This window comes from Anas platyrhynchos, chromosome 1, assembly GCF_047663525.1.
Source record: "Anas platyrhynchos isolate ZD024472 breed Pekin duck chromosome 1, IASCAAS_PekinDuck_T2T, whole genome shotgun sequence".
In the NCBI taxonomy this organism is placed as follows: Eukaryota; Metazoa; Chordata; class Aves; order Anseriformes; family Anatidae; genus Anas; species Anas platyrhynchos.
In genome coordinates, this window is record NC_092587.1 from 180,311,809 (window position 1) to 180,326,530 (window position 14,722).

A 14,722-nucleotide genomic window follows, 5' to 3' on the forward strand; every position below is an offset into this window, starting at 1 on the left:
CTGGGACCTTGCACCCCCGAGCTCCATTGCCTTGGTAGAGTTTGTGAGGGCAGAGCAAGCTTTTCCCCTCCTTGGCCGTGGAGTTGGTACAGAATGAACCTCCCCAGCTTCTCCCGCAGTCACCAGGCTCATTAGCAACAGGACATGAAAGAGATAATCAGGAGCTTGATTTGCTGTAGCTGCTATTTGGGAGCACCTGGTGGCTTTTATGTAATACATAATAAGTAATAACGGTATAAAGATGAAACAGCATAAGGAGGGCTTATTGCACATAACGAAGGATGCTTCCCTTTTTTTTCTTATTCATTGACATGTTGTTTGTAGGTCCAGAGATCACGACTGATGTTAGCAACAGGAGCAGTGTTTCCAGTGAGACAGCTGTGCTTCAGAAATGCGTCCTGTTCATGAATTTTCAGTAATGTGATCTGTAAAATTTACCACCATAACCACCATAAAAATAGATCCTAATCATAATATAGCATTGGAAAGGAACTGGAGAGAGGATGTTTTGCCTAGAGCTAAGTTTTTAGGCCAGGATTTAGGTTCAAGTGTGACAGCCCCAACTCTCTGGAGTCCACTTCCACCCACGCTAGAAAACATACAATGTGTTTGATTTGGAAGAGATACCATACAGATGTATGATGATTTAGTGACTTGAGTTTCTTTTCTTACGTTCCTCTGGCTGAGAAATTTGCAGGTGTTAGACTTGAGATTCTACTTTTTTTTCCCCCCTGATTAGTTGTTGTTTCTTTCCTACCGCTGTGCAGAATTTAAAGTAAATGTATTAATTATCAGATGGCTCCCTGTAATACTTGTCTGCTTGGTCTGTAGTGACTATATTTGAATAATTGAGTTGACTTTCTGTTGCTCCCAGTACATAGCCTCAAGTCTGTTGTTGTGCCTACACCTTTCTTTTTCATTTAAAATCGAGTACAGACATGACCTGAAGATCCAGTTTTGTAAGATGCTCGGAACCATGTAGACGCTATCACTCTCCTATGGACCACACAAGAGAAAACCAGATGGTGGCCTGCAAAAGAAAAGCTTCTTTTTTTCCTTTTTCTTGTTAAAGATTAAAAAAAGAGATGGAGGTTCAGTATCTGTTTCATTTTCAGGAACATACGTACTCCCCTATGGCATTTTATATGGTGGTGGATTGTCTTACAGGATACGCTATAATGAAAGATTCTTTGGCCGAGGCTGTGGTGTGTGTGAGCTGGATTGATTTAGGTGCCCTGACAGGATTTTTTCTCTCTTTATTCTACTGCACTGATTAGCTCCATCAAGGCTGGAGGACCCCAGATGTAACAGCAGCTTAGTCAATGGATCAGGGAGAAGAGAGACGGTAAAATCTATAAGCATATTTTCCCATCTCCCTGCTACGGCAGTTTTCTGACAGTGTGTTCGTGGGCGTTTGATCCAGTCTGATTTCTGGTGGTTCCAGCAGTGGGAATTCCACATCTCGCATTCCTGCACCAGCTCTGAGGCTCTATCAAAAGAGGATTCTCTTAAATATCAAAACACCTGAACAATTCTAAAGCCAGTTGCTATTTCAGTATAGACAAGACCCCAGGGACCAGGACTTTTGTTATTGCTCTGCTCTGAGGAGGTGTCTGCTTTTGTGGTTACAAGAAAGACCGTGGGTCCAGAAGCGCCATGTAGCAACCCCCTTTTTCTTTCAGACAGGTTAGATGTCGGCTGAAATATTTTGGTTTCCACAGTGAAAATACATCTAAGCACAATGTTCCCTGAAAAGGGCAGCAAATGTTGATATAGTTGAAGCATGTTGAATTGCAAACATTAGAAAAAAAAAAAAGGAATAAGAATTTGGATGTTAACTTATACATGCGATGTGTTTAATTTGTCCCTAATCAAAACAAAACTACTTGTCTCTCTGACAGAAAATGGATGGTGAAAAAAAGCTTATTCCCCCACAAGTGAGTATGCCATGCGGCCAGCTTGCGGGGGCACTCGGAGACAGTTGGCAAGATAAGATGCTCCAGGAGAGATGCAGAACGCAGTGTGCAGTCTCCATGAGGGAATGTGGAATGGCAGCAGCTCAGGGAGTGAATATAAAGGCCATATAAGGGAAGCAAATGGACTGCTGTAGAGATGCCATTAGCAAAGCAAACACTGACTTGGGGACCTTGGCATATACCATGGAAGAGATAAATTGCATGAATAAATGCAGACTTGTTTGCCTCTCCCTAGGTTTACAAAGTTAGTTTTAACTGAGAGGCTTTACATGCGTGAAATAGAGTTTTTGCACACTCACTGTGCTGCCAAGCAATTTCTACCCATATCTAATCCCAACGTGCACCTAATTTAGATACATTTATCATTGTTTCATTCTAATCAAGGCCTTTGGCTAAAGACAGAATGTAAGACCAGGTCTTTAGGCAATTGCAAACGTAATAATGGTACACTGAACTCTTTCTTTATACCAAGTATCACAGCATTAGCTTCATACCCCTGTCATTTCCCACATTGGGAAAATGACCAGCAGGAGATGAAACTCCCGAGCCAAGTGCTGGCTAAAGGCATGAGAGCAGTCACTGAAGAACACCTGTGTTCATCGGGAAGTGCACAGCTCTTTGCAAAAGTGGAGCTGGGTGCTGGTGCACTTTCTGGGTGGAGGCTTGGCACCAGGCAGAAAGGTGATGTGAGGGGAGGGTGCTAGCAAGGTATGTGGCAGAGCAGGCTCCGTCTCTCACCCCTGGGAAAGTCATCCTGGCGCCCTTTCACTAAGTCACCCGATGGGCACATCCCCATTCGTGTTTTGGCGTGGATCAAGGGCACACTTTCGGGGCGAGTCTCCAGATCATCCTCCCTTAACCATGTTTTGGTTTACCCTGCAGTGATGTGTACACAAAGAGGATGCTGTTCAGATGAGACTAAACAAGAAGACAGGTTTTGGAAGGGCATCTAATGAGTCTTGAGTGCTAGAGTGAATCAGAAGACACATGAATATCCATCAGGTCTTTGAACACCAACCGGTTTGCTGCACAGATTGGGTCAGGCTGATCCACAACAGTTGCTAATACAGATGTAGGCTTTGTGGATGTAGCTGGGGGTGGGGGGGGAGGCATGGCTATTTTGGAGGTATGCCTTTATTGTCTGCCTTGTGAAGCACATCACCGCATAGCTTCCAGCACTGAACCTATAAGTAACCTACTTCTTTTATTTGAAGCACTTTTCCTCAAAGAATATGCTAGAGTGGAAAACTAGCTCTTGCTATGTACTTCCCCATCCATTTTTTATCCCTTGAGAAAACACACATTTTCAGTAGTGTTCTGATTTTAAGACTTTGCATTACAGGGAAAAAATGGAGAATCTTTTTTTTTTTTTAAATCCAATAAAGTGGCTTTATAATTTAATTCCCAACATGACTGTTGTTACTATTAAATGGTGTAAATACAGACTGAGCGCAATAAACCTCACTTCCATTTAGCATTAATAATATTAATGATCAGTACTTAAATCACACGCCATGTTCCCGGACTGTAAAAGAAACATTACCAAAGAGATTTTGCGCGTCTGGTGCCGCCATAAATTAAACGCGGCATAAAATTGTCTTCTGTCTGCGGGAATTTGTTCAAGCTGCGGGGAGGAGAGGAAGGAGCAGGAGGAGGAAATCTCCGTCTCCCAGCGGCTCTGCCCGCACCATCCCTCCCCAAAAGTTTCCCACTTGAGGCGGTGGGAAGGGAAGGGAGCGGGGCTCCCCTCTCCGCCTGGCCCTGGCGCAGCCGGGCTGAGCTGCTTGGTACTCCGCTCACATTTGCTCTCGCCTCCCAAAACTGTTGCGATCAAAACGCTGGATCAGCAGCAGCTCGCACGCACACGCCATCGGCAGATTTCCCCATTTTTTTTTTTTTTCCCCCATCTAAGGGCTGCAGCCTCCCTTTTTTGACACCCTCCCACCCCTCTGGCTTTTTCCCCCTCGCCCCCCGGCTCCAGCGCCCCGCTCACCCCGGGGGAGGGCTGGGGGAGCCGGGACCCCCCCGGGCCGGCCCCACGGAGCCGGGACCCTCCAGTTCCTCCCGGGGAGGGCTCGGGGAGGCTCCCCCCGACCCCCCGACCCCTCGCCCCCGGCCCCGATCGCGGCGGGTCCCGCCCGGGGAGGCGGCGGCGGGGGAAGTGGGAGGAGAGGCGGCGGAGCGCCTTGCCTCCCGAGGCATCAGACGTGGGGAAAGGGAGGGGAGAGAGGGAGAGAAAGAGAGAAACGCGCCGAGGAAGGCAGGGAAGGACTGGGGAGGCCGGGCTGGGGAGGGTCCCGCTCCCTCCCGTGTCCGGAGGACCAAGGGGACAGTCGCTTTGGGGCGGCCACCCCCGCGCCCCCCCCTCCTCGGCGGGGCTCTCCCATGTGCTGCCGGCACCGGCCTGCGAGTAAGTACCCGGCTGCCCCCGGAGCCCCGGGATCCCCTTCCTTTCCCCCACCGCCTTCTTTCCCCTTCCCTTCCCCGCAGCGACACCCGGCTGCATCCCCTCCCCGTCCCAGCGGACCCCCCGGTCCCCCTTCCCCTCCTGCCCTCCCAACCCCACACCTTCCCGCATCCCTTCCCCTCCTCGCCCCCCGTCTTTCCCGGATCCCCCAGCCGCTCCGGACCTCTCTCCCTTCCCCTCTCCCCTCTCTGTCCTCCTGCTCCCCCCCGGACCCCCCTGCAGCCCTGCCAGCCCCTCGCCCCCCTCCCGCCCCGCAGCCTTCCCCTCGCATCACCCCGGCGAGTTTCGCTTCCCGGCCCCCGCCTTCCCTCGGCCCCCCCCCCCCCCCCCAGCTCTCCACCGCCCCCTCCTGCTTTAGGGCTGGGGTTTTGGGGCCAAATTGGCGAGTCCCGCTCCCCAGAGAGAGTCCCGGGCGTTGGCTGGCAGCCCGCGGGAGGTGGGGGGTCCTGCTGGGGGATTTGTAGGGTCCTGCTGGATTTGTAGGGTCCTGCCACTGGAAGCCTCCATGTTGTCCCCTATTTCCAGCCGTGTCTCCTCTGCCGGTTGAGGGAACGCTTTCCCCGCGTGCCGTGACCCACTTTGCCATAGCCGCTTGGTGCCACGCCAAGGCACGGGCGGATCCTTCCCCGAGAAGATGCCTCTGGAGGGATGGGGGCAGCCCGTGCCCTCCGCCAAGTTTCTGTCCCTCGGGGTTTGGGGCTTTTGCAGGTTGGGAGGCATTTCTGCAGATGGGCTACGTCTGCGAGGAGGTAGGCGTGTGCTTCTTGGGAAGCGGCACAGGCCTTTGCCAACGTTAGGGAAAAGACTTCTTTTTCGCCGTGTTGTAAAAGTAAACAAAACTTTTGTGCGGTGCACATGCTTAATTTCACTTCCAGACTCTTCCCCTACGTTCCCTCCTTGTGCAGAAGGAGTTTTAATTTTATTGCCGGCGCATTAATTGCGTTCGCTGATTGGCATCTAATCATGCTTAGAAAAAAAGCCCCTGTAAATAGCTATCGGGATTAATTTGGCAGCAACGGTGAGAGATGATCATAAATTTACAAATGTGCTAGGAACAGCGATCCAGCATGGATTGAACAAGAAATGTGCCCCCAGCCTCTGGGGAGCAGCGTTTCTGTGACAGCCAAAAGCGCTCGGTCGTGCCGGTACAGAGCTCGGAGGCTGGGAATTTTCTGAGGAGGAAGCAGAGGAGTTAAAGGTCCTGGCTTTGGGCTGGGAAGAGGCAAAAAACAGGAGGCTTTGTGTTAGCGAGGTTTTCTGCTGCCACAGGGGTCCGGGCTTGAAAAGCCATGGACGGTTTTGCACTGAAGCTGCAGGGCCCCATCTAAAGTACATTCCCCAGGCGTTGCGGGAGGAAGGATAACAACTGAGACCTCGCCTGGGAAAGATGAAGATGTACGGGGGCGAGAAGTGAGCGGGGAAGTAGGCAGGGAAGCCCTGGCGGTGGCTGCACAGCCTGCACGGCCGCACCGCCTCCCGTCACCGTCCCCACAGCCGCCAGCAGCGGTGCTAGTGGCTGCTCGCAAGGATGGGACAGAGGCGTGAGATGTCTTCATGAAAAGTGCTGCAGGAAGAAACGCTCTGGCAGATAAACGTTGATTTTCCCTAATCTCAATGGTTCTGAACTTGCCTTTTTCTCCTTTTTTTTTTTTTGTTGTTGTTCTTTCATCAGGGACCTTTGTCTTCATGATGGGAGGAAACATCCCCCTTGCTGTTCGGATCCGGGCTTCTCCCAGCGCAAGGATTTGTCAAGGCTGAGAGACTCTGGATTATCCGCAAACCTCCTCTAAAACACACAGGGGCTTTCCTGTCCCCCCATCGTGAGAGGGGGCTTGGCGCACACGCAAAGATGGCCTCCAGCCTCACCTGCGCCGGCGTGGTCTGGGCTTTCCTCTCCTTCCTTTGTGCTGCGGCCTCCTGCGTGGGCTTCTTCATGCCCTACTGGCTCTTGGGGTCCCAGCTGGAGAAGTCTGTTTCCTTCGGCACTTTCCGGCGGTGTTCCTACCCGGTGCGGGATGAGAGCCGCCAGACGACCGTGATGGTGGAGCAGTGCGGCCGCTACGCCTCCTTCCAGGCCATCCCCAGCGCCGAGTGGAGGATCTGCACGGTGGTGACGGGGCTGGGCTGCGGGCTGCTCCTCCTGGTGGCCCTGACGGCCCTCATGGGCTGCTGCGTGTCCGAGCTCATCTCCAGGACCGTGGGCAGGGTGGCAGGAGGCATCCAGTTCCTGGGGGGTAAGTGCTGCCTGCTCGTGCGGGGACGGGGGTGTCTTCAGGCTGCAGGTATCCACGTGTGGTGCTTTGGGGAGAGGAGGGATTGATGCCAAGTTTCCACTAGTGAAGGAGACCACTTGGCTCCCTTGACCATTGAGCTGGTTGTCTGGATGGCTTGAACGTGACCTAAAGGCTTGGTCACCTGTGGTCGCTCTCTTGCGCATAAATCCCTGCTCGGTTGTTGTATGACCTTTGAGACTTGTACAACAGGTTCAGCTTGCTGGGTGCAGCTCTTTGTGCCGAAGACCAACTAACTTGTGTCTTCTTGGAGGTTTTTTTGTAGGCTTTGTAGGCTTGCAGCAGAGCTTAGCTCAGGTGGTGGCACCTGGAGGAGTGTGGGGGCCGCAGAGCCCTGCAAAGTGTTGCAGAGTAGAGGCTGTGTGACTGTGAGGACAGCCCTGGCTCTCCTTCTCCTTCCCACTCCTGTCACCAACAGCTCCCTCCACCATCTGGCAACAAGTCTGTGGCCCCCGTTGGAAGCAGGGAACCTTGATCCCTGGTAGATGTGGCCCACGAGCTGCCAGGAGGAGCCCTGCCAGGTCCACGCTGCCTGGTGGGGCGTGGGGTTTGTGGAGCCTGTGGTCTAGACAGTGCGTGGGAGAATTACCTCCCCTCCTTTTTTTAGCCTGCGAACTGCACGGCCTTAGCCGTGGAGTGTTTGAAGGGTACGAGACAATAAGCAGGATCCTCCAGTGTGTTTTTTATAGGGCTGTTTTCCGAGTAAATCATCACGCTCCTGTCATCGCTGACACGCGTCTCGGTGGCACTCACTGTCACCTCGTGCTGCTCGGCGTGCGCTCGCCCCTGTAAGGGGACAGGTTTCTCTGCCCAGGCACCAGCATTTGGGATGTGCCTCTGGGTCTGTTTCCAGCTCGGGGGGGGGTTCTGCCTCTCTGCCCTGCAAACTGGGATGCACCCAGGCAGGGCAGCACATGCACATCACCAGCATGCAGCCAGGAGGAGGCACAAGATGAAAACGGTGCGGCTTGGGGGACACAGCCGAGGCTCTGGAAGGGACCTGTGCCAAGCCCGCAGCCAGGCCATGTTGGCACAGCTCTCTCCTGACTGCCAGGAGCCCTGGCTCTGACTTTTTGTGCGTTTTCCGTGCTTTACAGCATACTGCCCCTGTCACTTCGCCCTTCACTCGGTGCTGCATTCCTGTGTTTAATCTGGCTGACAATTGGAAAATGCAGCAGCTGCTTGAGAGTTAACTCTGCTGGAAGCTGCTGCTTCATGAAGGCTGCTCCTTTATAAAACTCCGGTCGGGCAGCTGGGGGGTGGAGAGGATTTTCGATTCAGTGACGCTCTGCAAGTCCACTCGGTCTGGCTGTTCTCACCGAGAACCATCACAGGCTCTGCTTGTGCTTTAACCGCCCCCCTCCTTCCAATTGCTGCCTCTGCTCATCTGGTTTTAATTTGCGTTTGGTGGTGCTGCATGCCTGGGTCTGGTTACAGCCACCTTGGTGAAAGGCGACAGCCCAAGGGGTGGCCGGACAAACAGACAAGGGACAGGGGAGGTATGGGGAAACCTGTGCCCACGGTGTGGACTGAAGGTGTGCACCCTTCTGCCAGGCAGGATGCTCAAGGAGGACTCTTCAGACCATGCCATGACCGCTCCTGGAGCTTGCCCCAGGTGACTGCGCAGCATCCTTTCCCTCCAGGAAGGGTGTGAGCATGTAGTGCTTCTCCTCAGTCGGTGACAATTCAAAGATCCGTGAACCTGTGGTAGAAAATCAGAATTGCCAACAACTTTATTCACAGATCAGAAATTATTTACACAGCATGTCCAATTTTCCCCTCTGCTGGGTTTTATGGTTGTCTCTCATTTCGCTCAGCGCTGCTGGAAATGTGTGAGAAATGAACAAAGCGAGAACCCATCATTTCTTAACCTGCTTAAAAACTGACTCTGGGGTCATCAGGGAGAGAGGCCAGGTGGTGCAGGCAATAATTTGGCTGAACTGAAGGCACAGATTAAGGTAAAGTTCAGATCCTTACATCCTTCATCAGATCTTTAGCTGCCATCAGTCAGCATAGCTTCATTGCTTAAATGACATGACAACATTTATCCAGATGTTGAAATTAGGCTCTGTAATTATTAGGTTGTTTTAAATCAAGAGAGTCATGAGCTGTTCAGATTACTTGCTATCTAGGAATGCCAGGTCTTTGTTCCCTGTGTAACCATTATAGATTTAGTTATATACCATGGGGTGTGCTTTGACTGTGGCTCAGTGGCACTTTTGTGATTGTCACTTTAATTGGCCTCCAGCTGGAGATCTAACCAAATAAAACCCTCACAAATATTTTTCTTGGGGGTAAAAGAACCCCCTGCCATCTTTATTGTGAAGAAAAAGCCTGCGGAAAAATAAGCAGAGCACTGAGAGATGCTGTTAATTCATCCTCTGTGCCTTTCTCTGCGTTGGGCAAGGAGATGGGGAGGCAGTTTCACTTTCTGTTTCTTCTCATCTGAGTCACCTGCACCAACACGATTGCTGCTTTCAGTGGTGGAGGGTGGGTGTCTGAATAAACTGTATTTTTCTTGAATTTAGAAACTAGCACAGCCATGCTCGGCATAGCTAGTTTAAAGTTTTAATGGTGTTCTGTTAGTCCGGGATCTAAATAATTTTCTCAGCATGATTTAAGAACATGGACTTGATGAAGAACTTAGCCAATTGACAGTGGCATATTACAGGAGGCCCGTGGGTGGGTGAGATGTATGCTGCCCTGCAGCTGTGGTGGGCCAGAGCACCAGGGCTGCTAAAACTAACTTAATCCAATACTGGAGACATGTTTACTGCTGTGAAGAGGTGGCAGGGAGGTGTAATCTCCAGAGGTGGCAAGCAAACAGCCTGATTCTCTTCTTCCAGCAGGGCAAGGGAAAAGTAACTCCAAGTAGGTCAGTGGAATAGCACCTGTACAGAAGTAGCGCGAGCTAAGTGGTGCCAAGGTTTTACAGCTGGGATTTCCCCCAGTTGTATGTGGCAACTCATGCGAGTGAATTATTCATGAGTGCTTATACCATAAATCTGCTCTTATGAAAAATTGAGTGGCAGAGCCTGCAGGAAACTGCAGATCTGTGCAGAGTCAGAAGAGCTCTGTAGATACTCGTTGTTTTTACATCCTTAGCCCGTGTGTGCTATTTCAGATAATCCCGGCTACAGAGCACACGTATATTTTAAGATGACTCTGGGATGCACTGAGTCTATGTCTCTAATAGAAAGGTTGCATCATGACTTTTCCTCCCATTTGCAATTATAGGAACCACTTCCTTTCCCATGGATGATCACGTGGCAGCTCTGTAGCCATTGCAGCAACTGCTTCCACGAAAAACAATGCTATTTTGAGCCTCTTCCAAGGCAAAACATGGTAGCGGGCGACGAGAAGCAGCCAACACCCCAAGGCTGGCCATTTCTTCAGTGGCTGTCAGCGGCCTGCAGTTTATGGTCTGCAAACTGCTGCTGCAGTATCTCAGCAGCATGCTTCGTGAACATTGCTGCTGAAGTGCTTCGAAGAGCTGACAACCGAGGTGAAAGTTATGCTGTCTGTAACCTCTTGAGGGCACAGTTATGTAGATGGATACAGTCTTCACTGATAGCAGTAAGTGCAGTGTTTCCAGCTGGTTTCCTTTGAATGTTTGGAAGACAGAGAGATATGTAATCTAGCTAGAACAGATTGCAGGGATGCATCTCTGACCATAACTATTGAGGGCATGACAGCAGGAAGTGAAGTTTAACAAATCTATGGCAAATTGGAGTCTGTAATTATTGATCTTCTTTTCATTGTGCGTTGGCAAGTCAATTCCACTTAAGTGAGGAGACCAGAAATTTGCGGGTAGGTAGCTCAGATATGACATACTAATTTGGTGAATAGCTTCACTCTGTGAATGCAGAGCAATGATTTTAAGAACAGAGCAATAATTTTAAGAACATAATGAACTGAAAGGTTAGCCAGTTTTATGTGAGGCAGTGGATCAAAAGACGCAAGCGTTGCAAGGATGGTCAATTTAAAGAGCGTTATGCTGGCAAGGTGAAGTTTTTCATTAAAATGGTCAGCGCGCAGGAATTATGGCTGAAATCTGCAGTTGCTCAGGATTCCCTTCAGCTCTGTAGGGCAGCTAAGCCAAGCTCAGAGGGGCAAGAATCCAAGGGGACAGAGCATGAAATAGCCTCCTGACTTGGAGACCTCTCTGAATCTTACACTTTGACCTTGATTCTGAGCGACATGTGAGAAGCGAGCACTCTCCGTAATTGTGGGTAGCCATGTGGTCTGTCATCTTTAGTGCTCATCACTCACTCTTTGTACCCATGAAATGCACAAGTTTTGCTGCTCCTTTTAGTAAAGTTTTCAACAGCACTTTCTCTTCCTCTCCTTATTTCTCTGTCTTGTTTCCCTTGTGTCTCATGGGAGTGCTAAAATTCCCGAAACAATGGTCCTTTAATTGCTGGTTAGAAAATACGGAGAGCTCTTAAGTGGGCAGTGGTAAAAGGAGCATTTAGTTAGAGAAGAAGAAGATGCAGAGCCTAGCAACTTCTGATTTTGTCTCTGAAAAATGTGGCCTTCTGGAGGCCTGCTCACAAGTAGTTTTTGCTGAGTGTGGGGTTATGAATAATAACTAGTGCTTGATCAAGAGAGAATACTGAGTGTGGGTGATGGCTCTGTGTTGCCTGTCAGGAAATCACAGAGAAACCCTTTGAGGTTTAAAAGAGACAGAGCCAAAGGAAATCTTCAAATTGTCATATTAGTGGCTGGGTCTGATTTAGCAGGTGAGATGCTGAAGCTCTAAAATACAGGGGAAAAAAAGGGGAAGAGGACTAAGGTCAGGGCACTGTGGGACCATGTAGAGAAGCTGTCCCTCAAAGGAAATGCTTGTGGAAACAGCTGAAGAAGAAAGAGGAGCTCTTGGGAGAGGTGGAGTCACTGAACCTAAGGGACAGTCAAGCTTCAGGAAACGTGGCTTGCAGTCAAAGGCATCCCATGGGCAAGGAGAATGAAGGCAGCCTCGGTTTGGAGACTGGCTAAGAAGTCAGCAGTGGCTTTGGTGAGGGTAGTTCCAGTTCACTACAGGGACTAGAAACTGTCCTGGGGGAGGTTTGCGTGGAGCTGTAGGGAAAGAACTGCAGGCAGTGACCAGTAACCATTATTTTGTCTGACAGCTGAAGTGAGACTTTCTGCCTGGAAGACTAAGGTCAGGATCATTTTCTGCCTATAGGGAGAAAATGTAAGCACGAGAAAACAGCATGGAGAAAATGAACCTCGATGGGGGAAGGAAGGTTCTAAGATGGTCCAGAGGCTTCCAGGAAGCAAATGGTTACCCCAAACTCATTTACAGTTCTTCTAAGCCTATCTCATCCATTTCCTCCCTCTATACATGGTCCTCCAAATTCCTGAAATTTGCACCTAAAAAAAAAAAAAAAAAGCAGTCATAAGAACACACAAAAAGAGCTTTTTAGTTCTTATATCCTCTTTAGCTTAAAATATTTTTCAAAGGGTAACTTTTAGGGAGAGGGTAGGGAGCAGCATCTGTTTGTGCCCAAAGCCAAGCTCTCTTCTTCCCCTGCAAGTTAGCTGCTCACGGCTGTTTTGCCACGTCTTCTCCTCTCTTTCCTCTTGTCAGATGGAAAGCTTCAGTGACTTTGCTTGTGTAGACATGTGACAGGGCAATCCTCATCCTAGACAAAGACAAACTGCATGCTAGGTATTAATCCAATGTATTCATGCACCTATACAGGCACAGCAAGAGGGGCATTTTTAAGAAACAGATGCCTCACCAGGAGGTAACAGAAGAACATACAAGGAACAGGCCACCATCAAATGTGGCTTGTGAGTGATTATATGTCATGTCATAGCCTCGTAGATTCAGCAGTAATAAGGTCAGCAGAGAGCACTGTGACTATTTAGACTAAGGTCTGCTGTAGCATAGGTCATAGGACAGCCTTCATATAATTCCTGTTTAAACAAGAGTATATCTCTGAGAGGAAGAAAACCGCACACACACACAAAAATAGCCCCAAAATCTCTCCTTCTAGTCTGAATTTAATTACTTACAGAAAAGCAGGATCTTCATAAGTTGTTCCAGTGGAGAATTACCCTGACTGCTTTTCCTCCAGATCATTAATGCAAATATTAAAAAGTGTAGCACCAAGAATAGATCACTGCAAAATCACATTTGCTTAAGGATCATTACAATTATTATTTATTTTTCAAGATTCATCAGTTAGTTTGCTTTTAATCCCTTTAAACTGTGTTATGCTGTGCTTTCCTTACCAAAACCAGTATAGAGGCAGCTTCATAGCTGCTGTGTTTCACACCAGCTATCACTCCATTTTTCTACAGGTATCCCCCAAGAGATTAAGTGCAGTGTATAGTTTTGCAGCTTCATCCCTTTTTAGCTTGACTGTGCTTCACTTTGTCTTGCTGAACTGCATCCTGTGACTGCTAATGCTGATGCTCAGTATTTGCTTCCCAGCACTACAAGGCGCCTTCATATACTGTGATACAGCACAGAGTCAAATTCTTGGATTTGGGTTTGGAGTCCAGCTGAGTAAGGCATGGAAGTGTTTGGGAAGATGTTCAGAACAGGGGAATTTAGAAGGTGATGTTATCTTTAGCGGATTTTGTAGCATATGTTCTGTTGAAGATTAGCCCGCTCTCTCTGCTGTAGTCAGACAGAAAGGAGTTAAAATACGAGACAAATTCAGGACCAAAGCTGAACTGATGCAATATGTGTCCTCTGTTGCTCTTGGCTTATCAATGACATTACTTAAGAGTTCTACTCACTTAATTGGGTGTAGCCTGTATTGCTTGAATCTTTCATCTGTGCATGGGCCACCAAATCTGACTGGAGGAGAATCAAAGTTAGCAGGTACTTGGATGCAGTGCGTTTACAAAAACATGCAGACTGACATTCAGCATATTCTCAAGAGACAATCCCCTTTCCCGTGGCTGCCTTCACCTTGGTTCAGTCCTCTGTGGAGCCCTGCTAAAGGCTGCTGCCCTGCCAGATCTACCAGCACAGCTCTTTGTGCAATTGTTCCCCAAGGAGTTCAAGCGAAGGAGACCTGAGTTAGCGATGATTTCCTGTTGAAGCTAACACCAACCATTTTAATGGGGCAGGTTAGCAAGCAAGAATCAGTAATAAATGTTACCGGTCACAAAGTGCAGAATCAGAGGACATCCCTGCCAGCAAGGTCACGAGCAGCACAGAGCAAGTAGGGAGTTGTAATGCTCTTGGAATATCGGAAATGCAACCTGAAGAAGAAAAACGATGCTGATAGTAGTCTTCATACATAGGTCTTTGTTCTTTTTGTCACCAGCCAGTTGAGCTATCCTGACTTTTTTTTTTTTTTTTTTTTTTTTCAAAATCTTGCTAAAAAAGTGGCAAGGCCCTTCTCAGCTGCAGATTTCCATAGGTCCTTTGAAGTCAATGATGCTTAGTGCAAATCACGTCAGTATTTCTTAGAAGATTATTTGTTTGCAACATTACTTTAAAATGGGTGAGGCTCCAAGGCTGAGTTTCTTCTCAAGAGCTACCCAAGTGAATTAGTTTGTTTATAGTGAATTATGCACCCCAAACAGGCCTTCTTTTTATTTTTTTTTTCCCCCAATTATTTCAATTAATTCACTTCTAATATAATATTCAGCTAAATACAGAGGAAAAAACATGCTAAGTTTCAGCCTGGAGCAAGTTAGATTTTAGATGCCTTGAAAGCACATTTAAAATGGAAATGCTGATGTATTAGGAAAAAATAAAAGATGCTGCTAAAATATTGGAAAGAGTCACTTGACTTCTCTTGGCTTTCCTATTGATGTTGAATAAAAAAGTGATGTTTTGAATATTGTTGCAGCTGTGTTGGGTTAAAGTAGATTTTTGCATTAAGAACAGAATTTTTGATCTAAAGAAGTCCTGGAGTGCTGTTTTATTTATCTGCAGTTCAGGCTTCTTGATTTTTTTTTCTTTTTGTCCTCTTTCATTAGAAAGGAACAATGATGCTCAGCACTTCTGTGATGCT

At 48.5% G+C, this 14,722-nt stretch overlaps 1 protein-coding gene across 1 annotated transcript in view; it reads left to right on the top strand.

Annotated features, from left to right (window-relative positions):
- Positions 1 to 4,045: 4,045 nt before the first annotated feature.
- LHFPL6 (LHFPL tetraspan subfamily member 6) overlaps positions 4,046 to 14,722 on the top strand; it is a 137,231-nt gene continuing 126,554 nt past the window's right edge. Inside the window, exons 1-2 of the mRNA XM_027470840.3 lie at positions 4,046 to 4,386; positions 6,116 to 6,677. Coding sequence (XP_027326641.1) covers positions 6,293 to 6,677 — 385 coding nt within the window. The 5' untranslated portion in view covers positions 4,046 to 4,386; positions 6,116 to 6,292. The remainder of the gene's footprint in view (positions 4,387 to 6,115; positions 6,678 to 14,722) is intronic.